At 43.2% G+C, this 24,349-nt stretch overlaps 1 protein-coding gene across 1 annotated transcript in view; it reads left to right on the plus strand.

The window, feature by feature from the left end:
- Positions 1–24,349, plus strand: part of VBP1 (VHL binding protein 1) — a 511,617-nt gene that overhangs the window by 205,159 nt on the left and 282,109 nt on the right. Inside the window, exon 3 of the mRNA XM_044057219.1 lies at positions 10,450–10,516. Coding sequence (XP_043913154.1) covers positions 10,450–10,516 — 67 coding nt within the window. The remainder of the gene's footprint in view (positions 1–10,449; positions 10,517–24,349) is intronic.

Raw genomic sequence — 24,349 nt, forward strand, 5'->3', positions numbered from 1 at the left:
TCAAGTGACACAAGAGCCTTTCTTGGACAGACCCATGCAGCAGCCCTGAAGGGTTGCCCATCTGCTCAGCTCTGGAGGCAGTCCGGTGATGCCTCTTGCTACACCCAGTGGCCTGGGAGTCCATCACGGAGGATTGTTGGCTGTTCCAAATCCTATCCTGAGGCTAGTCAATCCCTTTCAGTCAATCACGTCTTCTGCCCAAACACTTCCCGGACGTTCCACCCATGCAAAGGAAGGAAGCAACACTGGAAATTGCAAACTGCTAGAAAAGCGAGTCATCCAACCTGTCCCGCCAGAGCAGACTAGACTAGGCATTTATTCCAGGTTCTTTTTGGTGCCAGAGAAGAAGGGGGACTTGAGACCCATTCGTAATCTCTCTATCTTAAATCTTGTTAGTTGCCAAGACATAATTACAGATGGTCACTCTTCAATCTATCCTGGCCTTAATGCAGGAGGGTGATTAGATGTGCTGGGTCGACCTTCAGGATGCATGCTACCACTTCAAAATGGACAGGCACTCTTTGAGGTTTCTCCACTTCCATCTGGGGGCCAGTCATTACCAGTTCAGAGCACTCCCCTTTGGTCTCACCACATCCCCCCCCCCCCAGTGTGTTCGCCAAAGTGATGGCAGTGGTAGCGGGTCACCTGAGACTACAGGAATTCCAGGTCTTTCCCCTACCTGGACGATTAGCTCCTTGCTGCCCCTTCCAGGCATCAACTCTGCCAAACGAGGGATTCCCTGCTTCACTTAGCCCACCAGTTGGGTATAACCATCGATTCATCAAATTGTTACTGGCTGCAGTTAAAGTACTAAATTTCATTGGAGCTGGGTTGGACACGATTCAAACCAAGGTCTTTCTAACCTCAGAGAGATTCCAGTCTCTGAAACTACACGTCCTTTGTATACTTCAAGCTCAATTGCCAATGGCGGAATTGGTATTACAGGCATTGGGGTCCATGGCGGCCACTATCAAGTATCTCTGGTGTGCAGGGACTCTCTTCTGTGGTGGATTTGTTCCCCAAATCTTCTCCGGGGTTGCCCTTTTCTTCTGCCTCCCCCTTTTACCACGGTGACCACAGATGCCTCCCTACTAGGGTGGAGGGCACTATTTGGGAAGGGCAGTCCAAGGTGTGTGGTCCCCAATTGCATATCAACGTCCTGGAGATGAGGGCGGTGCTCCTAGCATTGCAAGCTGTCCATGCCCATCTTCCCCAGGGGATGATTGATATCCAGACAGACAATATGTTGGTGGTCTGGTACATCAACAAGCAGGGGGGATCCAGGTCTTATCCCTTGTGTCATGAGGCCATGAAAGTGTAGGAGTGGGCGATCTCCACCGGCCATTTTCTGGTGGCAACACACATTCCAGGGAGGTCCAACATTCTAGCTGACATGCTCAACAGATCTATCCTGATGCCTTATGAGTGGCCTATGAATCCTTCAGTAGCAAAACCTATCTTTCTCATATGGGATCAGCCTTGCTGCAAAGTGCAGTGAGTTTTTCGCTCTGAACCCTCTGTAGGGGGAAGCCCCTATAGACTCTCTGGTTCATGCTTGGCTGTCTGGTCTTCTGTATGCTTGTACTCCTCTGCCCCTAATACCGAAATTACTTCAGAAAGCTTGCAGGCTGGGGAGCTCTGCCATCCTCATTGCCCCATTCTGGCTTTTCCAAGTATGGCTCCCCTCTCTGTGGTCTCATGTTGTGTGTCTGCCCTGGACATTGGATCTGATTCCAGATCTCATGTCATCCCTCAGGGATTCCCCATCCAGACCTGGTCAGTCTTTAGCACACTGCTTGACTGCTCCATTTCCCATGATAGTCAGGACTCCTTGGTTATCTTCACTGGTCAAAAGGATTTTGGTTGCGGCTCATAAATCTTCTACCAGGAAGGTTTATTCCAGTAAGTTAAAATATTTTTCTATTCGGGCTTCTCAGCGTGACCTAGACCCCTTCACTGCCCCAGTTCCGGTGGTTTTAGAATTTTTAGCAAGGTGCCAGTTCTTCTATGGTCACTGGCAGCTGTATCTAACTTTCATTTAGGTGACAATATGTCTTCTCTTGCTTCTTCTAAGGTTTGTAAAGCCTTTTTGAAAGGCACCTTTTTACTTCGGCCACTGGTTAAGGACCCAACACCTCCTTGGGATCTCATGCTAGTTCTGCAAGCTTTGGTCTTGCCTCCCTTTGAGCCTGTAGCCTCAGTGGGCTTAAAATTTCTGTCCTGGAAGACTACATTCTTGGTTGCTATTACATCTTCCAAAAGGGTTTTGGAGTGTCGAGCATTGTCGGTCAAGTCTCCTTATTTGGTATTTCATAAGGACAGGGTGTCCTTGCATACTAATCCATCCTTTCTTCCTAAAGTAGCTTGGGAATCCAATATTAATCAAGTGATTGATCTCTCGGTTTTCTTTGCAAACTTCCAAAATAAGGGAGAGTACAAACTGCACTTGTTGGATGTGCATACAGTTATGTTTTTACCTGCATAGGACTAAATCCTTTTGCAAGTCTGATCAACTCTTTATTTCCTATTCTAAGCCTTTTTTTAGGGAAACCAGTGTCGAAGGTCCCTATTGCCCGTTGGATTTCCTAGTGTATTACCTTGACTTATTCGGCTAGAGGTTTATCCCCACCTGGTCATCTGAAGGCACATTCCACTAGATCTATGGCTACATCAGCTGTCTTTTGGTCCAGTGTGTTTTTGGATAACAATTGATGTGTGGCTTCTTGGGCTTCTTCACATGCTTTCATCTTGCATTACAAATTGGATGTTCTATCCAGGAAAAGGGCATCCTTTGGCCTTACCATGCTCCGGAATATCTTTCCATGAGGGCCTCCGAGGTGTTTAGTAGCACAGGTTGAAGAGCGAATGAAGACAACAACTTCAGTTAAAGAAGTTATATACTCTTGTTCCATCTGAGTTGTTGCTCTTCATTTGTCTTAAACCCTCCCTCCTCCCCACTGCCTTGCATAGGCTGTGTGGTGGTCTGGCTAGAAGAGGAATGGTCACCACATTGGTATGTCTCTGTTCTCCTCCTCTTGCTTATGGGAGACCCTTGTCATGGGACAAGGTTTTTGGATTCGGTTGGGATGCTATGGTGGGCAGCAAACTCAATCTGAAGGGAGGAGGGTGACTGGGGCATTATTGATAGGGGAGGAGCTTGGTGCTCGGATTATATGCTGGAAATGCGGCCGAGTTGGATCCGTGCCGGATCCGAGTACCCACAGTTTGAAGACGAATGAACAGCAACAGCATAGATGGAACGGTATGATGAGTACATAACCTATTGTTTTCTTCTTAATCCCTAGACCTATTTCTGTATTTTTTTTTTGTTATGCTCTTTTTTCCATTTGTTTTCATTTTCAAGGAAATTCATTTTTAAACCTTTAGTAGCAAAAAATTTGCTTCTTAAACTGTTTTGCAACAGCTGTAAACTGATAAACCCCACTTTAAAAATGTGAGTTTTAAAGTAGCAGATTTAATGTGTAGACCATTCATATACAATTTTTATAATCTATCATATTTGCAGCGTATAATTTTTTACTTGCACTGTTTGCTGCATCTTAGCCTAGGTCATGGCTGAAAAGGGATTTTGGACCAGTCCACCTATCCACTTAACCAAAATAGTTAAGTAAATGATGATGTAGGCTACAGGGATGAAGGAGGTAGTGAGTCTGTTTTTTTGAAGCAATTAATACTTTATTATATTTTAAAGGAAAAATAATCATACTAGGTTAACTGGTTTAGTCAGGTATGTAGAAGAATACATCTTTGGGTCCTAACTACTTTGAGTAAAAAAATGTAACCAAAGAGGATAGAGTAAAATAGATGTATACTGGATTATAACAGTCACGATCGGTGTCCCTCAAGGTTCCATCTTAGGTCCCCTTCTCTTCTCCATATTTATAAATAACCTGTCTACTTCACTCCAAACATCCACATGTATTCAGTATGCAGATGATTCAACTCTCATCTGTTCTGCTGTTTCTCCAGCTGAACTTCATTCTACCACCCAAAAAGTCTTTACAGCAGCAGAAAAATGGTTCCAACATATCTGTCTCCTCCTGAATCCAAAAAAAAAAAAACAAATTATTACTCTTCTCCCCAACCCTTAAGTCTGCCCCTTTCTCCTTTTCTATTGTGTCAAATAATGGCACTATTATTACACCTGATTCTTCCACTAAACTTCTAGGCTTTACAATAGATAATCAACTAAACTCTGATTGCCACATTGACCTAACCATCAAAACAGTTAATAAAAAGATAAGTGCCCTGTATAGACTTAAGCCCTTTCTTACACCTACCACCAGGGTGTCTCTAGCCCAAACTCATCTCATCTCTACATTATTGTATGCTTCTCCTTCTCTCCTAAACCTTTCAAAATCAAACCTTCAGAAACTTGCCACAGCCTACCATAGCATTGCCAGGTTTGCCACAGGTTCCCCATTTCGAACCCATAATTGTGTTAATCTCAAAAAGCTTGACTGGCTCGAACTCCAAAATCTTATTCTCCTACATCAACTAGTTATCACCTATAAAATTCTCCATTACCCTACTAATACTCCCATACTTAATAACCTTATTGCCCCTTACAGGAATCTTACTTCCCTCCACTCAGCTAACAAACTACTAGTTGCCACTTTCAAATCTCACAATAAAGCTGGTGACTCCTTGTTTGCAAATAGTGTTGGCTCATACTGGAATAAATTTCTCACAGAACTGACCACTCTAGGCTCTCCACAACTTTTCAAGAAACAACTAAAGAACTATTTCAAATCTCACTGGCTGTGCCCTTGATCTAATCCTGACTGACATCAGCATCCAACTCTCTTTACAGTTCTCTCCTTTACTCTTCTACTTGTCTCTACCACTAGTACTACCCCTCCCCTGTAGCTCACCTTGAATGTCACTTGCATTTTACTTTCCTACAACATCCCTTTTTTCGTTCTACTTGATGTATTACTGCAACCAGTCATCTCTCCATTTATTTAAACCTTATCCTGCTCCCTGATGTGCTGTTTCTTTATAACTAGTGCCCTGGTACTAAATGTTTATCATTATTGTTAATACTGTACATATTATATAGACTCTTGGGCGAGTCACTATTCTCTCTCTTCAACTTTAATATTCTTGCCTTGTAAAGAATATGGGATTGGGAATCTTCATTGTATTTTAGATTTTGTTGAATTTGCTTCTGTTCTGTTACTATGTTAATAGTTCTTTACATGCCTATAATTTATCTTACTGTGCTGTTTTCATGTTCTTTTATGATTTACTAGTATATAGTGGAGCTTTTCTCCTCGGGCCTCTGCTGAAAATGGACATGTATCCACCCAGACTAGCCCGGTCAACAAATGTAAAATAAATAAATAAATGTTATTGAAGTAACAGATTGAAGTTGTAAGTTGCATTGAAATTAGATATTGTGAAAATGTGCCATGAAAAATTGACTGTGCTTTTTTAGAAATGTTAAGCAGTGCAGCATACACAATTATATATATTTTTCATTTACCTTGTGTTCTTTATTATACCTACCATACATCTGTTGCACATCTCTCTTGCTTCTTTTTGTCAACCGTCTAAACGGGTACTGTTGCATTTGACATGTTTTGCAGTGCTTAGCTATACCTCGCTACTAAACAGCCTCTATGTAAATATTTTTTTTTGTGATAACTGCAATAAAAACTTAACATGTAATGCGATCCTATTTCGCCTACATTCATAACTGATGGGCTCGACTCGGCCGATACACTAGCACAAAGTCTCTCATTGGCTGGGCCAACCCCTTATCCCAGGATGCACCACGCCCAAACCCCCAGATCTCGTTTGCCGCTCCTAGAGTAACGACGTGGTCTCGACTTGGCTGTGGCCAAGTACCCTTCTATTTTGGCCTTTTTGGTCGTTTTGGCAGTTAGCTTAAATTTTATACACAGGAGACTGCGAATCCTTTCGTGGTTCCTCCTTCCAGTGTCCCTGAGGGCTGCCTGACTGTGCGTCTCCGGAGCCAGTCAGGTCGATTCTCGGAGCATCCAAGGGCCTGGGGTTCCATCACTCAGGATCAGTGGGTGCTTCGTATCATTGCCGGAGGTTACACCATCCCCTTTATCCGTCCCCCTCCACCGTCAAGGAAAATTCCGGACGTGCCATCCAGTCAATGGGATCAAGCAGCTATAGAGGTCGCAAAGCTGCTTGGAAAGGGAGTCATCCAGCCAGTCCCCGCAGACCAGACCGGATTAGGAACTTACCCAAGGTTATTTTTGGTGCCGAAAAGAACAGGGGACTTGAGACCCATTCTGGATCTCAGCCGACTAAACCGCTTCGTAAAGAAGTCCAGGTTCCAGATGGTCACGTTGCAATCCATTTTCCCATTGCTGGAAAAAGGAGTATGGATGTGCTCCATCGATCTCAAGGACGCCTATTATCACATCAAGATAAACAGAGCGTCCAGGATCCATTTATGCTTCCACCTAGGAGCCAGTCACTTCCAGTTCCGGGCCCTGCCCTTTGGTCTCACCACAGCCCCCAGGGTGTTTACCAAATGTCTGGCAGTGGTGACGGCTCACCTGAGACGTCTGGGATTCCAGGTGCTTCCGTATCTAGACGACTGGCTCCTCACTGCCCCCACCAGGCATCTTCTTACTCTAGCCGTGAGTGCTACCATCGAGTTGGGACATCTATTAGGAATTACATTCAACTGGGAAAAATCTGTGTTGCTGCCATTACAGAGTGTTGCCTTTATAGGCGCAGAGCTAGACTCTGTAGAGATGCGAGCATTCCTTCCAACAGAGAGGATAAAGATACTACAGGACAAAGTCCTAGCCTTACTGCCCCAATGGAAAGCCCCAGCCAGGATGGTCCTTCAGCTTTTGGGATCGATGGCGGCCTCCATTCTTCTGGTCCCTCTGGCAAGATTGCACATGCAAATTCTTCAATGGCTCCTGTCGACCCAGAGGTCATACCAAGAACTGCCATTGTCCTAACAGATTCTCATCACGGAAACGTGCCGACGAGATCTTCGTTGGTGGCTCCTCTCCTCCAACCTGAACCAGGGGAGATTCTTCTGCCCCCCCCTCCATTGCCACAGTGACCACAGACGCCTCCCAGATAGGGTGGGGGGGCATTATCTGGGCAGGATGGTTCAAAGCACGTGGCAAGATCACGCAACCCACTTGCATATCAATGTTCTGGAAATGAGGGCAGTGCTTCTAGTGTTACAGGCACTTCACAGCTCTCTTCCCAAGGGTACCATTGCAATCTTCTCGGACAATATGGCGGTGGTATGGTACCTGAACAAGCAGGGAGGAACCAAGTCTTATCCTCTTTGCAGAGAAGCCATGAGAGTGTGGAATTGGGCGATCGCTTCCCAGAGATTTCTAGTGGCAACGCATATTCCGGGGAAGTCCAATGTGATAGCAAACAGGCTGACCAGAGTTATTCTGATGCCTCACGAGTGGTCCCTGAACGACCAAGTAGCGGCTCGGATCTTCTCCAAGTCGGAGTTTCCCTGCTGCGACCTTTTTGCCAGCCCCTGGAATGCGAAGTGCAGCAATTTCTTCTCCCTGATCCCCCCCCCCCCCCCCCCAGGGGGAGTCACCCAGGGACGCTGTAGTCCACAATTGGCCCTCCGGTCTGCTCTATGCCTTCCCTCCGGTCCCTCTACTGCAAAGGTGATTCAGAAGGCGATCTGCTTGGGGAAGCAGCATGATTTTGATCGCACCACACTGGCCCTGCCAAGTTTGGTTTCCCTTCCTTCGGAAGTATGCAGTGGAGGGTCCTTTGATTCTGGACCCAGTTCCAGACCTCCTGACTCTTCAGTCGGGTCAGGCCCATCCATCACTGCAAACTCTCAAGCTAGCGGCTTGGCTGCTCCACTTCCGACCTTAGTCAGACAGCATATCTTTTCGCCTGAGGTGGTCCGGATTCTGTCTTCTTCCCACAGAGCTTCCACTAAGGAGATCTATTCTAATAAATGGAAAAGGTTTGCCATTTGGGTCCAGCGGCACAACCTTGACCCTCTGACAGCCCCGGTGTCAGCAGTTTTAGATTTTTTGGCAACTCTTTTTAGACAGGGTTCCGCTGTCTCCACACTTAAAGTCCAATTGGCAGCGATTTCTAATTATCATGTTGCCTTTGAGCCTTCACTCATGAGTCATAAGTTGTGTAAAGCCTTTCTCAATGGAGCTTGGTTGCTTTGCCCCCCGGTGTCGCAACCTGTTTTGCCATGGGATTTGAATGTGGTTCTAGGAGCCTTGACGTCCCATCCCTTCGAGCCGGCGACCACTTGTGAGCAAAAATTCCTATCTTGGAAGACTGCCTTCTTGGTAGCTATTACTTCAGCCAGAAGGGTTTCTGAGCTTCAAGCCCTTTCTGTCAAGCCTCCTTATCTGATCTTTCATAAGGATAGAGTATCTCTAAGATTAAATCCATCATTTCTTCTGCTCTTTGTCTGCAACAATCTGTAGAGCTACCAGTTTTCTTTCCGAAATTTTCCAATAAGGCAGAATACAGACTTCATCAGTTGGATGTGCATAGACAACTGAGGTTTTACTTAGGACACAGCAGCAGAGGAAATCAGACCAGTTGTTTGTGGCCTTTGCGGATAACAGGATTGGCAAAGCAGTAACTAAGACCACTATCGCTAGGTGGATTAGGGATTGTGTTTCATTTATTTATGCATCAACAGGAAGGGACCTTCCATTTCCAGTTAGAGCGCATTCTACTGGGGCTATGGCAACTTCAGTGGCCTTCCACGCCAGACTGGCTGTGGATGGGGTATGTGCAGTGGCCACTTGGGCTTCTCCACATACATTCATTTCTCATTACAAACTGGACATGGCATCTAGGGGTCGGGCGTCCTTTGGTTCCACAGTGCTCAGGAGTGTTTTCCAGTGAGCCTCCCAGGATCTATGTGCTAGGGACGCTGTCCCATCAGTTATGAATGTAGGCAAGATGATAGGATCGCATTACATCTTTTAGTTATGTACTTACCATAACGATAGATGTATGTGATCCATCTCGCTTACATTCTTATGTACCCGCCCTCCTTCCCCCTTACCTGTTGGATCTGGAGGAAACACTGTTGTGTAGTTTCATGGAAGGTATTATTTATTTATTTATTTTTTTGGATTGGTATATGTGGATGAGTTGTTGTGGGGCAAACAAGATCTGGGGGTTTGGACGTGGTGCATCCTGGGATAAGGGGTTGGCCCAGCCAATGAGAAACTTTGTGCTAGTGTATCGGCTGCATCGGAGCCGATTCTCGGCTCCGAGCCCATCAGTTATGAATGTAGGTGAGATAGATCACATATATCTATCGTTATGGTAAGTACATAACTAAAAGTTCTTGTTCAGATTGAGTATAAGAATGTTCCAGTTGAAGGTGTCTGTCTGTTGCTCAGTTACATATGGGTCGTACATTAAAAGGTAGAATTTCTACTTTTAGTTTAATGCCTGAAAGCCAATGTCAGACTTGAGACTTAAATGGAAATATTCAAAATCTGCTTTAAAATGTATGAACCTGAGAATGAAAGATAAATCAGCAGAGTTCTTGTGAGAGGCAGCTAGTAGCATGGTAGATTTGAGAAAACTGCAATGTGCTGAGAAGAAACTGAGCCTTCATTTTGACAAAGTTATGTCTTGGTGACAGCGCATCTGTCCAGGTTGCTTGTGAAAGTGTAGAAGTAGTTGGGGAAATGTTTAAAGCTAGCTGGGGAGAGGGTTGCAAGCCAAAACATCCACTAATTTTACTAAATATGAGATTATCCTAGTCCGTTTGAGAGAGCAGGCACATTTCATATGTTGAAGATGTAGATGATTGCGTAAAAAGCCAGACTAGATGTACAACTTTTCACTAATTGAAATCCAATAGAATTAAACTTCTTGCAACATATTTAGCAATATTTAATAACTATGTTGACAGTGTCTGTTGTAGAGAGATTAAGACGTTGAATTGTATAGAAGTGCAAGTTTTGCATTTGTACTTATGAATATTATTTTTCCGACCCCCCCCCCCTAAAAAAAAGGTGTGTATTCTTTTGTTACTGAAAATATAGATGTAATGCATGCCATTTTAATTATGTGGCCCACTTTGCATTGCTTCCATACTTTATTCCATGGCATGAAACTGAGCTAATGAACCTGGCAACATTGTGCCTTGTGTCATACCTCGTATATTGTATCAGTATCAAATGTCACACAGGGTGATGTACGAGTTGTATTCTTAAGGGTTTATTTTCTTGTCTGTTTTTTATTTTCTAAGCCCATATAAACTTAACTGGACTTCCTGATTGTGAATCAGTATTTAACGAAAGACTGTATAACAAGTCTTCTGTGTTGTGGTTTGATATGCCATAGTAAAGGCACATTATTCTCTTGGAAATTTTTTCAGGATACATTTTTGCCAAGTTAAGAAGTAATGAAAGTGTGTTAAATCTTGTTTTCTTTTAACTACAGATTAAAAGGTCAAATTCCTGACATCAAACGGACGTTAGAAATTTTAAAACACATGCAGAAGAAAAAGGTAACCTACATTTGTGTACATTTCACCTGAATTTGTAGCATGAAAAATGATTGCATGTAAAGCAGACTTGGAGGCATAAGATGACAGTAGATCCTAGTATGTATATGGGCCGAGAGAATTTGATCTGTGCTGTTGCTAGCTGTACATTTGTCATTCTTATTTTTCACATAGCAGAGCTTGCCCTTTTCATGAGAATTATTTATACATTTTTTGATATTCGCAAAGCACAATTTAGTTTTCTTGGATGTGGGGGAGGCAGGGCTCATATAAATAACTGTTAATTGTTCATTGTCCAGTAGTTTACACTTAGACTATAAATGCATAGTTGAGGTCATGAGAGAGCACTGCATGGTGTGTGTGGGGGGGGGACTGTTTTATTATCCCTGTTGTCTCCTTTATATGGAATGTTTGTTTATAGTTTATACATTTTCTGCTTTTAAGTTAAATTTCCAAATATTCTGGTGATTGGGATTTTATAGCAACTGGCTGGTATTGAATTTCTTGAACGTTTATTCTCTGAATCCAGAAGATCCAAAGAGCATATGCTTAAACTCTCCTTTATTGAAATGTAACCTTTCCTGAGGAGTATGGCTTGGGATTATGTTTCACTGAGATTTTCTTTTCATGTTTTGTTTTGCTTTAGTGTTGTAGGCATTTGAGCTAGGCTGGTGGACCTGTTTGCAGTACTCAGTAGGCAAGATGTTGTGTTGATGTTTGACTTTTCTGTTCCTTCTCCTAGGTAAGTAATGCACATAATAATCCTTGGTTATGTACTGCCTGGTTTGAGGTGAGGAAGGAGAGGATTGTGGAGTATGATGTGCTTCAGCACTGGACAAAGTAGAAGGGCTTTGGGATTTAAGAGTTTGGGAAGTGCTGTAGAGAAAGAGCCCTGGTCCATGTCCATGACAGGTTTCACTAAAAGAAACCTTAAATAAAAGAAGAGCGATTCCTTTAGTCAGATGCCTTTCAGTGTCTGATTTCTGAGAGGATTTCCACTTTGTTCATTGTTTGCACCAAGCCTGATATGACCCAAACTAGCCCCTCTCCCCATGTTTAAAATCAGTTTGTGGTCAAGATTACCCATGCCTAAGAAGGCTGGTAATTGATATTTCTGACCCTTTCAGGGAGTGTGCATTTTTAAATATATAGTCACCATCTTTGGCAGACTGTGGCCTCCGGTCATGGTGGTTCATTTTACAAGACAAGTAAGTTGAGGCGTCTTGACCAGTGACTGAACCAGAATTTGTGTTTTTATATTTTGGCTGTAAGGATGCTAAGTTACTAGATCTAGTAACAAATCCTGACCATTGATGGGATATATAGGAAGAGTACAGGAGGGATGGGAGAAGGGACACTGATGTGACAGGAAAGGCAATGGATCAGCAGAGAGGGCTGGAGGAGAGCTACTTGAGGAGGGGGAGAGTAGAAACCCAATTTAAGAATGTTATGTTTGGTACTGAATCAGCAGTGAATTGATTTTCTTGGATGTGGGGGTGGAGGTTTACAGATCCACGGAGGTAGTAGAGCGGTACTAAGACAGGAAGTTGGAGGCAGCATTCTCATTAATGCTAACTGCTTCTCTAGCAGGCATGTTGGGGAAGTATATTTGATCCAGGGAATTTTTGTTTATGAAATTGAGGAAATTTTGGGTACAGCCTACATTTGATGTATAGATCTCCCGATTTTACCAGTGTGTAGTTAATTGCCCAAGATTGAGTGTTTGTGTATTTGAAGTTCATCCACTGTATTTGAGATGGGGACATGCGAGATCCTGTAACATGCTGTGATGTGAGAGTTGTTTACCCCACGTTTAATAACACATACTTGTACTTTAATAGTTCTGATATTGTCCTTTTCATTCTTCCTCACTTATGAGTTCCGGATCTGATCCACTGATCAGACTCTGATGCATACTATAGACTTCCGATCCAATTCTCTATCTCCTCCCTCTACCCGTAATGCCTCACTCCATCCCTATCACCTCAGATGTCGATGGTTAGAAGTAAGGTTCGCTCTTGAGCAAGTTTAACCAAGTTTTTCGTGATGTTTTGGTACCAAAATATCTGTAACTCCTCTTTAAACATTACATTTTTTTCTTACAACCTCCCTCTTAGCTTTTGCCAGCATTAGGAACGTTTTGCCTCTTATCACCCATTCTCTGCTAAATTTTTAGTAGTCTTTATCTGCTAGTTTTCCCTAGCTGTAATGTCTGACAAACCTGTGGGTTTTAAAAACTGGAATTCTTGTGGGTATAAGATCCCAAATTCGGATGTCCACAAGGAGTGCGTTTATTGCCTTGGTCCTGACCATTTAAATACAACCTGTACAGTCTTCTTTACTTTTAGTAATAAGCTTATTTTTGAAAAGATTTACCTGTTTCTACATCTTCCAGGCCTCAAATCCCCCCTCAAAATCTAGTACCTTTCTCTGAGCTCAAGAAAAGGTCTCCACTGAAGTCCTCCCCCAGTCTTCATCAGAACCTAGGGAAAAGTCAGAAAAGTTATGGATCAGACATTCTCGTATCAGAGATCTCTTAGCCTATCATCTGATCCGAAAAATTCACCAGATTCAAAGGCTTTGACTCCGATAGTTCTCTGACATACTTGCTGGATCCTAAGCCTTTGGGTCCAAAGCAAACTACATCTTGTAGAAGCACAACTCCTGAGTACATGGTAAAGTCCATTTTGCTCTTCTTGCTGGCATAATTGCTTCAAACTGAGGAAACATTCCAGGCCCATTTCCACAGCGTCTTCTAGGTCTTCCCGAAGTTTATCAGAGGCAGATGTCGATATGATGTGCAAGTTTCTCAGGGCTCAGATCGGTCCTGCCCAACTCCCTCTCCTAATGGATTCACGACTGTACTCTGTCGGTCTCCTCCTCCGATCTGACCTGTGGTCTTGGAGCCCCAGGGTCTGAAATTCCCAAGAGGTTGGGAGTCTTATCCGAAGAAAGTTTCCTGCTCCACTGTAACTGTTTAAGCAAATGCGCAAAAAAAACAAACTGAAATATCAAAAAAAAACAAAAACAAGGAAACAGTTCCGTCACAAAGTCCATTGAACTTTTTCTGTTATTATTCTGGTGCCTGGTACTTGCATCAGGAATAAGGTTTAGGCTAATGTTCTTCGTGTTTCACTGTTGCAGTCATCACCTGTGGGTTATCCTAAGCCTTCCGACAACCTTACTGCTAAGCAGGTGATCAGTTCTCCGGAATTCGCTTTCACAGCCCCTGATGCCCGACTCTATATCTACGCAAGCCTCTACTGAGGCCCTTTTGGACTCCGGTATGCCACAGAAATCTTTTAAGTCTTCCACGCGTTTGGCGTTTTCTGTCTTGGTTGGCTCCAGAGCCGCGACCCAGGCACTGGCTTCGGAGGAGGCCTCTTGCACCACCGAATGTAGACCGAACCAGATATCTTCTCATCCATCTACCATTTCTCTGATGGATACTGTTAGACCTAGGAGCCAGGCCACTCCTAAAAAAATCTACCTCTAGCCTCCATTTTGCTCCTGCTCCACCACCCCAAGCCCAAATGCTTAAAATGGCGGAGGATCTGATCTCCCTTATCAGGGGTAGTCGGGCCACAAATCTAAAAGTAAAGACACCCTTCTCCTGAAATTATGATAGAACAGGATTCTGAGGAATCTGATTATTTGGATTTTGAAGAGGGACAACCTATGACTGCTTATGATGATTCAGATGCAGAGGAATCCATTCCTTCTGCCTCCCCACCAGAAGACCTTTCTTTTGGGGAAACCCTTCACACCCTCAGGGAACATATCCACTGGGAATCACAGGACTTCCCTCAGTCTAAGAAAAGACTAAAAGTTTCTTGACCTGCCCCAGCACAGACCCCTAGCCATCCCCCCCATTTTAGAAGTGGTGGATGTTTTCCATGAATCCAGCTTAGCCCTTGACCCCCTCCCTCTTGCTCCCAGTAAACCTAACAGGTATTAGAGTACCAGATTCTCACAAATACCTGTACAGAAATCCTGCTGCAGACCCAGAGGTCATTACACAGGGACCTAAAGGAGCTAAGGCTAGTTCTGCCAAGAATCCCATTCCTTCTGACAAGGATTCTGGAGCTCTGGACAGATGGGGTAAAAAAGTATACACCTCTGCAACCTTGTCTATCGGAGCACTTAACTGTCAGTTCCACGTTAAAATATCAACAACACACTTTGGAACTATTAAAGCAAAAGGTTTCAACCTTTCCTGACTGTGCCAGTTCAAAAGAATTAGCAGGTTTACTGCATTCTACTTGTCACGTGGCCAAACGTTCATTACACTGTGGATATGACACCCTTAAAGCTTCAAGCAGGGCAGCATGGTCAGGATCTGTCATTATGAGTCCTGCATGGCTAAAGGGACAACCTCTGCCTGAGCATGTCAAGTCTAAATTAATTGATACACCCTTGGATAAGGACTGCTTGTTTGGAGTAAAAACAGAAGAGGTGCTTAAAGATGGAAGACAAAGCAAAATCTTTGCAAACAGTAAAAGATTTCAGGTTCAACCTCCTAGGTTCAGCAGGAATTTTCCCTCTAAGCACTGGTCCTTCTCTGCACCTAGCAGACAAGGGCAAGGTAAGCCCTGCAGAGACGGACCACCTTGGCCCCTATTCCAGGGCAACAGAGAACCAAACAGTGGACCCCTTCTGTCCCAAAGGCAGGGAATTATAAGACTTCCTTCTATGACAAAAAACTCTCAATGACTCGTCCCACCCCCCCACCCCACCCTCCTTTCACTCACCTAAAGCTATCAATTAGAAGAAATCAAAGCAAGACACCCTTCAGGAAGATAATTTTCTTGGGAGCACTGCTGGACACAGCATCTTAGTGGCCTTCCTAGCCCCAGAAAAGCAGAGCTTCCTGCCTCCTCTACTTTACCCAGCTGGCTTCCAGAAGTCCCCTCACTGCGAGGAAGTTCCTGCAAGCCTTGGGGTATGTGGCACCTTGGAGCCTTCTATTTCCTCTGGCCAAGCTTCACATGAGGAAACTTCAGTGGTATCTGAAGAATCTTTGGTGTCAACACACAGCCTCTAGAGACCTATTTCCCTCTGATCCCCTGTATAAGGGCAGAGTTTCTCTGGTGGGCAGGGGCCTGTGCTAAGAACAAGGGTCTTCCCTTCTTCCTCCGCCCTACTGGGCAGACCATCCCCACCGATTTATTTATTTTACATTTGTTAACCGGGCTAGTCCAACTGGATACATGTCCATTTTCAGTGGAGGCCCGAGGAGAAAAGCTCCACTAACTACTACTTAACAAGTTAAAAATATACAAAGTTATACAATAAAAAAAACAATATCATAGGTTAATTACAGGCTATCTAAGAATTTGAGTTCAATGTGAGGCAGAGCAGAAATCTAGGTTAGATAAATTGCTAGGTTAAGGTATGTTATTCAAAGACATAAGTATCAAAGTCAAGAAATATGAATAAATAAAGAGGGATAGACATATACATTAATAAGAGGGAAAGTGAAGTCAGCTAGAGAAATGATGAAGATGAGAGATAGGCCAGGTGAGAGTAAAGGAGGGAAGCAAAGTGAGAGAAAGGTTACCCAGGGTTATTACACGAACATAGCCAGTGGTTGTTTAGGTAGAGTTTTAGATTGGATTTAAATAGTGGAGTAGAAGTCAGTGTTGTGAGGTCTGGTGTGAGTTGATTCCATATTTTGCCAATTGAGTTGGAAAATATGGAGTCTCCTGCTACATTGTTTGATTTAGAAGTTTTTATCAGTGTTTTGTTGAAGGAACGGAGATGCCTCATATTGTGATAGGGCGTTATGAGGGTGGAGAGCATTGGTGTGTTTTCAGGGTGATAAAGGACTTTATGTGCAATAGTGAGTTGATAGTATTGTATGAGGTGGGGTAATTCCAGCCACCCTAGTTTTGAAAGATTCAAACCGTGGTGAGTTCTATATGGAGAGGCGGTGGCAAATCTGCCTATGTTGTTGTATGACATAGCTAGTTTATTGAGGTTGTACTTAGAAAGATTAGTGTATATAGAAGAAGCATATATTAGGGTAGAGATTAAGTGGGTTCTAGCTATTATAGTTCTAGCTTCAGGTGTTAAGAAAGATTTGATTCTATAGAGAGATCCAAGTTTCCTGTTAGTTGTTTTTATAGTGGAGTTTATAGTGGAGTTGATATGAAAGTCAAATTTTAGTTGGTTGTCGATAGTAATACCCAATAGTTTAGTTGTTTGGTCTGGAGCAATAAGTGTGCCATTGTTAGATGCAAGTGTGAAGTCAATAGGGGGAGATAGGTGAGTGGGTGGAAAGATCAGAAGTTTGGTTTTCTTGGGGTTCAGGAGGAGACAGTGGTTGGAGAACCATTGCTCGATGGTGGTGAACGTGTTTTGTGTTAGCGAGTGAAGTTCAGTCTGGGTTGTGGCGGAGCAAATGATGGTTGTGTCATCAGCATATTGAATACAAGTAGATAGAGGAGTGGCTAGATGCAGATCATTTATAAAAATGGAAAACAGAAGAGGACCTAGGATGGACTCTTGAGGGACTCCTATGGAGGTGGGGAGAAGATCAGAGAGATGGTTATCCCAGAGAACTGCCTGTTTGCGATTTTCAAGATAGGATGAGAACCAGCTTAAGGCTTGGTTGTCAGAGAGGGACTTTAAGCGGTGTAGGAGAAGTTGATGATTAACCATATCAAAGGCTTTTGACAGGTCTACAAAGAATGCAGAGGAAGGAGTGTTCTTGTTGCGATTTATGTTGATAGAGTCGATGAAGGATAGTAGGGCGGTGGTTGTACTATGGAATGGGCGAAACCCATGTTGGCAGCTAGCTAGGAGATTGTTGCATAACAGGTGATTAACTGTTTGTGTATACATTTCTCCATTATTTTTGCAAGAGGAGATAGCAACGCTATAGGACGGAAGTTAGAATACTCCAGAGAGTCACCTCCTTTGAAGAGAGGGATAATGTGTGAGATTTTCCAGACTGAAGGGATAGTGTATTCTTTTATAGTCCTATTAATTAATAGAGAGAGGGGGTAGGCTATTGCTTTGGCACCTAGTTGGAGATATTCTGCAGGTAATTTGTCGGCTGAAGGGGTTGTTGGCTTGAGTTTTTGAAGTAGGGACAAAATGTAGGAGGTAGATATGGGTTGGATATGAAATGGGTGGGGGGGAGTAGAGCTAGGGATAGATAGTTTAGAGGTATCAGGGCTTTGTTGGTTTGCTAGCTTTTGAATGGCTGAAGTAAAGAAGGTGTTAAAGGCATTAGCTATTTCTGTGGGGGAGTTGGTGTTGGAGCCTGATTGATTTGGAGTGGCAGCTTTGCCAGGGGATAAGAGAGTATTAATTGCAGTCCAAAATTTATGTGGTTGGTGGAGGGAAGATTGTTGTAATTGAGTGCAATAGTTTTTTTTATCATGAAGTATGGCTTGTTTTGTCATATTTCTTTTTTGTTTAAAAGAGAGATGATCAGTTATATTTTTAGTGGTTCGCTATTTTTTCCAAGCTTTATTTCTATTAAGAATTAGTTGCCTAGTTTTGTTAGAGAGCCATTGTGCTGTTTTAGCTTTCATACGAATGGAACGCAAGGGAGCATGATGTTCAAGGATGGTGAGAAAGGTACTATTGAAGTGATTAACAGCTTCATCTATTGGGAGGGATTTGAGAGGTGACCAGTTAACTTGCATGAGTTCATTGTGAAACAGATTAGGGTCAAAATTCTTTTTGTAACTGGTTATACGAACTTGAGTTGGGATAGATAAACTGGTTTTATGCCTGATGATATAGGTTAGGGAGTGATCACTGAGGTCATCTGGGAGAGTACCTGTTGTATATTTTAGTTGGGGGCTATTTGTTAAGATCCAATCAAGTACAGCTTCTTTGTTACTACGTTTGTTTGTTCTTGTAGGGAAGTTTATGTGTTGAGTGAAGCCATGCAGATTAATAAAAGTAGGTGGATTAGTATGTTCACATAAGTTTCAGTCAATATTCAGGTCTCCGACATTGCTTGGGGCGCTCATCTAGCAGGCAGGTGTACCCGAGGTCTTTGGGATGCCCAGCACCTCCCCTTACACATCAACCAGAAGGAAGTGATGACAATATAAAATGCTCTGACATCCTTCAAACCCCATCTCAGGCCAGGGGTTGTCCTTATCTAATCAAACCACACCACAGTAATGTGTTACATCAACAAAGAGGGAAGGACCCAATCTTACCCTCTGTGCAGGCTAGCCATAAACCTGTCTGACAGCCTCCTACATAGGATTACACCTTTATTGCCCAATACCTGCCAGGGATCAGCAACTCCCTAGCAGACCACTTAAGCAGAAACTTACTGGACCCCCACGAATGGCAGCTCCACAGAAAATCTTTGCAAGTCACTCAGGAGTGGGGAACTCTGGAGGTGGATCTCTCTGCTTCGCACCCCAACCACCAGCTGAAAAAAATTCTGCATCAGGGAGCATCACTACCTAACGTGAAAGGTGGATGCCTTGACCTTCCCCTGGAACTCCCTCTTTGGATACGCATTCCCTCCTCTGCTTCTACTTCCCAAGGTACTGATCAGGATAAGGGAGGAGAGACCAAAGGCCATCCTCCATCTTTTTAAGGCCAAGTTATTTTCAAGATACAGAAGTTGTTTGCCCACCAGACTCTTCAGGACTCCCAGTCTTCCCCAAGGTCGAAGTCCAGTGAGAGATCCTTGTTTATCAGCTAAAGTAGTGATGAACCTAGAGATTGCTGGGACTGCACCATAGCGATTCTCGAAGGACAGTCTTCTATTTTTACCAAAGGGAGTTTTGACAGTGAGAGAGACTAGACCTGTAAAAATATTTGAACATTGCCACTCTGGTGGCGTAGAAGGATAAAGCCCCGACTACGACCCAGGTGCCCTGAGTTCATTTAGCGGCTCAGGCATTTTCCGGAGTTGGGAGGGAGTAATGGGTTATTCATATACGGAGCGGAGGGATCATGTTGACATCTCTCTTCATTTGAACGTCGGTGGAGACTAGTGCTCAGGGAAGCTGGACATCAGGCTGGAGGGGGAAGGATAGACTCACTGCATGCCCCTGTAGTTTCCTGATGTCCAGTCAGTTGTAGCTAGTGCTAGACATGTAGGCAAGGGACATAGGCCATCAAAAAATCCCCAGACCCAGTGGAGGATAGGACTGCTGATGCCTGACCCACACCTCTGCTGCGTGCAAGGGTATAACCAGTAAGTAGAGATCTCAGATGGCAGGTGGACAGGCTAATTGGGTGGGGAGGAAAATTGGGAGGGGGCTGGATGAAAAAAAATTGAATGTTGGCACATTCTCCTGGACTTTATTATTATGTCTGGGTGAGGGAGACCATTGTCTGCTCTTAAGGTACTTCTGTGTACCTTTGGTGATTTGTTGGCAGCATATGGATTGTGCTGTTTACGTTGCTGGAAGTTGTCGTTTTTAACCTTTGGTTGTATTTTCTGGGGGGGGGGGGGTAGATATATATCTATGGAATACATGCATTTGGTCAGCCGGTGGATGGCCAACTGGAAAATGTTTGGCAGTACTACTACGACTTCGCATAATTGCAAATGCAATTATGTCAAACCGCAAAACATCCCCCCTGTTTGACCCATGGTAGTGATTGTTTAGGTGGTAGAGCGGACGGAAATGTTGAATTAGGAATTTCGTGCGACATTCCGACCGTTCGACACCTGGAGCTTCAACATTTCTGTTTGGGGAAGCCACAATTCGACTATCGGTCGCTCGGTCATATGCATGTATTCCAGGACATGCTGGAGGGATAGATTACTGTCCCAGAGACTTCCCTTGCTCTGGAACAAGATTCCAGTCTACATTAGGCAGAGCTCCTTGCTAACCCTCCTCAAGAGAAAGCTTGATGAGTGGATTGGAAACAGAAAGTTTACCTCTTGGATCACTTCAATGACTCTGCTGGACAGATGCACAGGGGACTAATCTAAGGAGGTGGAGAAAGCCAACGCATTCCAGCTAGGCTTATAAATGCCTTCGGGCAGATAGCCTAGTACCTACCTATGAACGTGTGTGTGTGTGTGTGTGTGTGTGTGTGTGTGTGTGTGTGTGTGTGTGTGTGTGTGTGTGTGTGTGTGTGTGTGTGTGTATATATATATATATATATATATATATATATATATATTTTTTTTGTTTTGTTTTTTTTTGTTTGTTTTATAATAAACCCTACTGCTTTTGAAAAAAGCTAGTTGTGTTCACTACCTAAAAAAAAGTAGCTTGGGTGGCAGGTCCATCCTCTTCAGACTCTGAAGACTTTGACCATAGCTCTTACATAAAACTTTGCCAAGGTTTATCCCTTCACATTTTACTCTTAATGCAGTGTGCTTCCAGCTTACTTTCCAGTTCCCTATCACTACTTTTCAAGCTTGCATGGTGAAATCACCATAGGCTGACTTTTGTTTCTGATAAGAGATCCTAGGTACCTATTTGTCAAGAAAATATTTTCTTTCCATACAGACTGCAGATTTTGTCACCCACTCCCAATTCTTTCCAGGTTTCTAATTGTAACTCCCTTTATTGCAGTTACTGATTTCGGTTTCTGTAGTTAGTGGTGCCCATTTTTGTAACCACAGTTTAGTGTTTGAAAAGGGTAGCAAGAACTGAGTGGGTTTCCTTAAAGGTGTATCATACCAAGTATCTTAGCGTCTCCTAATAGTTTGTTCCAAATAGCAGGCTTTAGTGTGCGTGCGTCTGTGTGCGTATACACTATTACTTGTTTTCTGTCAATGGGGCAGTCATCTTAATTCAAAAAATGCAAGACTTGCAAATATTTCACCATAGAGGAAGCATGCACTGTGGTTTATAAACTGAGATTAGTAACACTTTGGACAAGCATACTCTTAGTAAAAAGTAAGTTCATTTTTGAAAGGTTTTGAAAGGTTTGCAACCTGACGACAGCATTTCTTTGGTGGAACTCTCTTCCATGGAAAAGGTTACTGAATATTCCAAATTGAAGTTCAGAGAGTAAGGCTGTCAAGGAAGTGTGGATTCTGGTGGACCCCAATCTTTGTGGGACCCTCCCCAGTGCCTTAAAAACCAAGACTGGGTACAGTGATGTTTCTGAATTGGTAAATGTTGTTGAAGGGCAGCAACCCAGACTTGCTAGACAAGTCAATATGCCCCCTCCTGGGATTGAGTTGTTCTTGATTAAGATTTTGAGTTCTTCATCTCCATCATGCAAGTCTTGTCATTCTACTAAGTCTTCATCATTTCGTAGTCATTCAGTTAGATTTTGACTACAGGAGGATGATGGTCTGTTCTGCAGGATCAGCTAGACACAAGTTTTGTCCCTTCCCCTTCTATTTCTGGGTTGGCTAGGGATTTCTTGTTATTACCACCTCATCATCCCCTGTGTTAGTGCAGATTCCCACATAGCCAGAAATCTTCCCTACAGGTGCATCTGTTCCTGTAGATTGGCTATGGCCAAGTCTTCAGCTGCTTTTTCTTGTATTAACTTTGCAGTTGACATTGATTCTGTTGATGCTAATACCTTTGACCTTGAGTTTCCTTTTGGTTGTGGGTGTTTGGTTTTGAGGGGTAAAGATCAATGTCAGCATCGGTGCCATTTTGGCATTCCATTTCCTCTGAGTAGTCTGTGGTGAAGGAGTGTTTGCCAACCTTTTGGTCTGCTTGACCCCTTGGTATCTGTGACAGTTGATCACTCTGTGCTTATCACTGGAATGCCACAGTTGCCAATAGTACTAGTTGATTATATCAAATCTTTTCAGACTAAGTTTTACAATGTAAAGCACTTTATTGCATTGTTGCATTCATGTGCCTCCCATAGCACTTATAACTGCACTGTCTTGTACTGGAAGTCTTTGCATATCTGCTACTCTAGATCTGACATATTCTTGGCCCATAAACAGAGGCCTTGACTGTCCTTGAAGAGAAATTCCTTAGGTTTGGGTCATCTGCTGCTTCATACTTCCTCAAGCCATCTCCACTGAAGAAATGACAAACGCATGTGAAAACAATGGCAGTGAGTCTGCATTAAAGCTTCCAGTTCCATGAGTTTGTATCAGGAATAAAAGTAGCTCGACTTTGGTTTTTGGGAGATCCTGAAGTTTGTTTAGAAATGGGGTTGGGGTGGCTGCCTGAATCCAGCTCATTTCCAGAAACATCTTTAAGGTATTATTTTGCCTTCTGTATCAAAGACTGATATCAGAGTATAGGCAAAAAGAAAGGAGGAGGGGGATCCTAAGTGAATGACCAGCACTGGTAGAGTTTTTAGTAGAATCTAGAACAGAAACTGCTTTTAAAACAGGGATAATTAGTAGAGCGTATAAAATATTGCTTGATAATTATAAGAATCAGTCATAGGAGGTTAGAAGGGACTGGGAAGAGAGATTGGATAAACAATTCTCAAAGAAACGATGAGGGGGATATAGGTATGTCTCCCAAATATGACGCAAAGTCTAGAAGATTTAGGATCTTCGCTTGGAAGTGTTTCTATGGGTATTTTTATACCCTAATTAGACTCTAAAGATTTTTTCTTCAGGTAGATAGCAAGTGTTGGAGGTGTGATCATAGGAAGTTGCTAGGCTAATGGTTCTTGGGCCCGTACAAGCCTAGTCAAGTTCTACCCTTATTCCTATGATCCACACCTATTGCCCCTGTCCAAGAGGGACACAGGTGGAACCCCTGGGGTGAATTTACGGTTACCCATCCAATCGTCCAGATAGCTTTTGAAGAGAGCCAATGAGGTGTTCTGTTTGACATTAAGTGGTAGTCTGTTCAAAAAGTGTGGGAATCTCTGGGAGACAAGTCTGTCCCTCAGGCAGGTTCTATTAATGTCACCAGTTTAAGGTTTTTACAGCGAGTAACCAATGTACCATTTGACTTGCGGATATGCAGCATTTCCAATAAAGCAGGGTTAGAGAGTGCAGAGAGGCTCTTTATACCATCCTGTAAGAGGTTATAATCTGCTTTGGAGGCTGATTTTTTTTTTGGTCAGATCTCACCAGAAAAGACCTCACAGTGAGGGTGCTACAGTTGTCCCCCGTATTGGTAAGCACTAAATCCAGGATGTTGGTACCCCTTGTGAGGGTGTCATCCAGCTGGTCCAGGGCATTGGAGTTGACTATGGGATGCAAGAGGTCATTGGCAGCGTATTTGTGGGAGTGTAATGAGTTGGCAGACTTTAACAGTTCCCTGCAGAGTAATCTGAGAAATACTTGGTGAGCAAATAGGTATAACTAAGAAAAAAAAATTTTGAACTAGGATACAGAATCTGAATTTCCTAAACATAGTAAAACGTTACTGAGTCTAATTATGGTGTCTTCTAAAAAGCAGTTACTAGAAAATGGAAATATGTCTCAATCAATTGTAATACAAGTAGTGAATATAGTAAAGGAGATAAAACAACTGGAAATAGGATCTTTAGAGAGAGATGGGAGCAAATTACTTATAAAAATGGGATTTGTGGGAACAGTGCAAGCCAAATGTTTTGGAGGAGGAATGAGGTTTAAAAGATGGCAGGATTTGAATGAGCTATGCAATATTTGACAATGACTGGATAGATAAGTGATGTATAATTTTTGCAAATAAAAATGTCAGAATGGTTTATTTTCATTTATATAAGTGTTATTTTGCTTCTGTTGAAAGTGATAATTTAATAAAGATGTTTTTTTGTGTAGTATTTTCCTTTACTGCGTGGGTGGTCTCCCCATGTGGATGAGATTACTTCTGTTGTCATCAGGGAGGCATGGAAGTATCGAGATAGTGTAACCTGTCATAGGAGCCTGGATTGGGTACTCTGCTGCTTAAGGGCTGGGGCAGTTTAGTTTAAACTCCTTTTACAGAAACCATCATCGAGGTAGCCGTTAAGGGTGGG

This window comes from Protopterus annectens, chromosome 15.part0 (assembly GCF_019279795.1).
Source record: "Protopterus annectens isolate FY-2018-M chromosome 15.part0, PAN1.0, whole genome shotgun sequence".
NCBI classification, from domain to species: Eukaryota; Metazoa; Chordata; order Ceratodontiformes; family Protopteridae; genus Protopterus; species Protopterus annectens.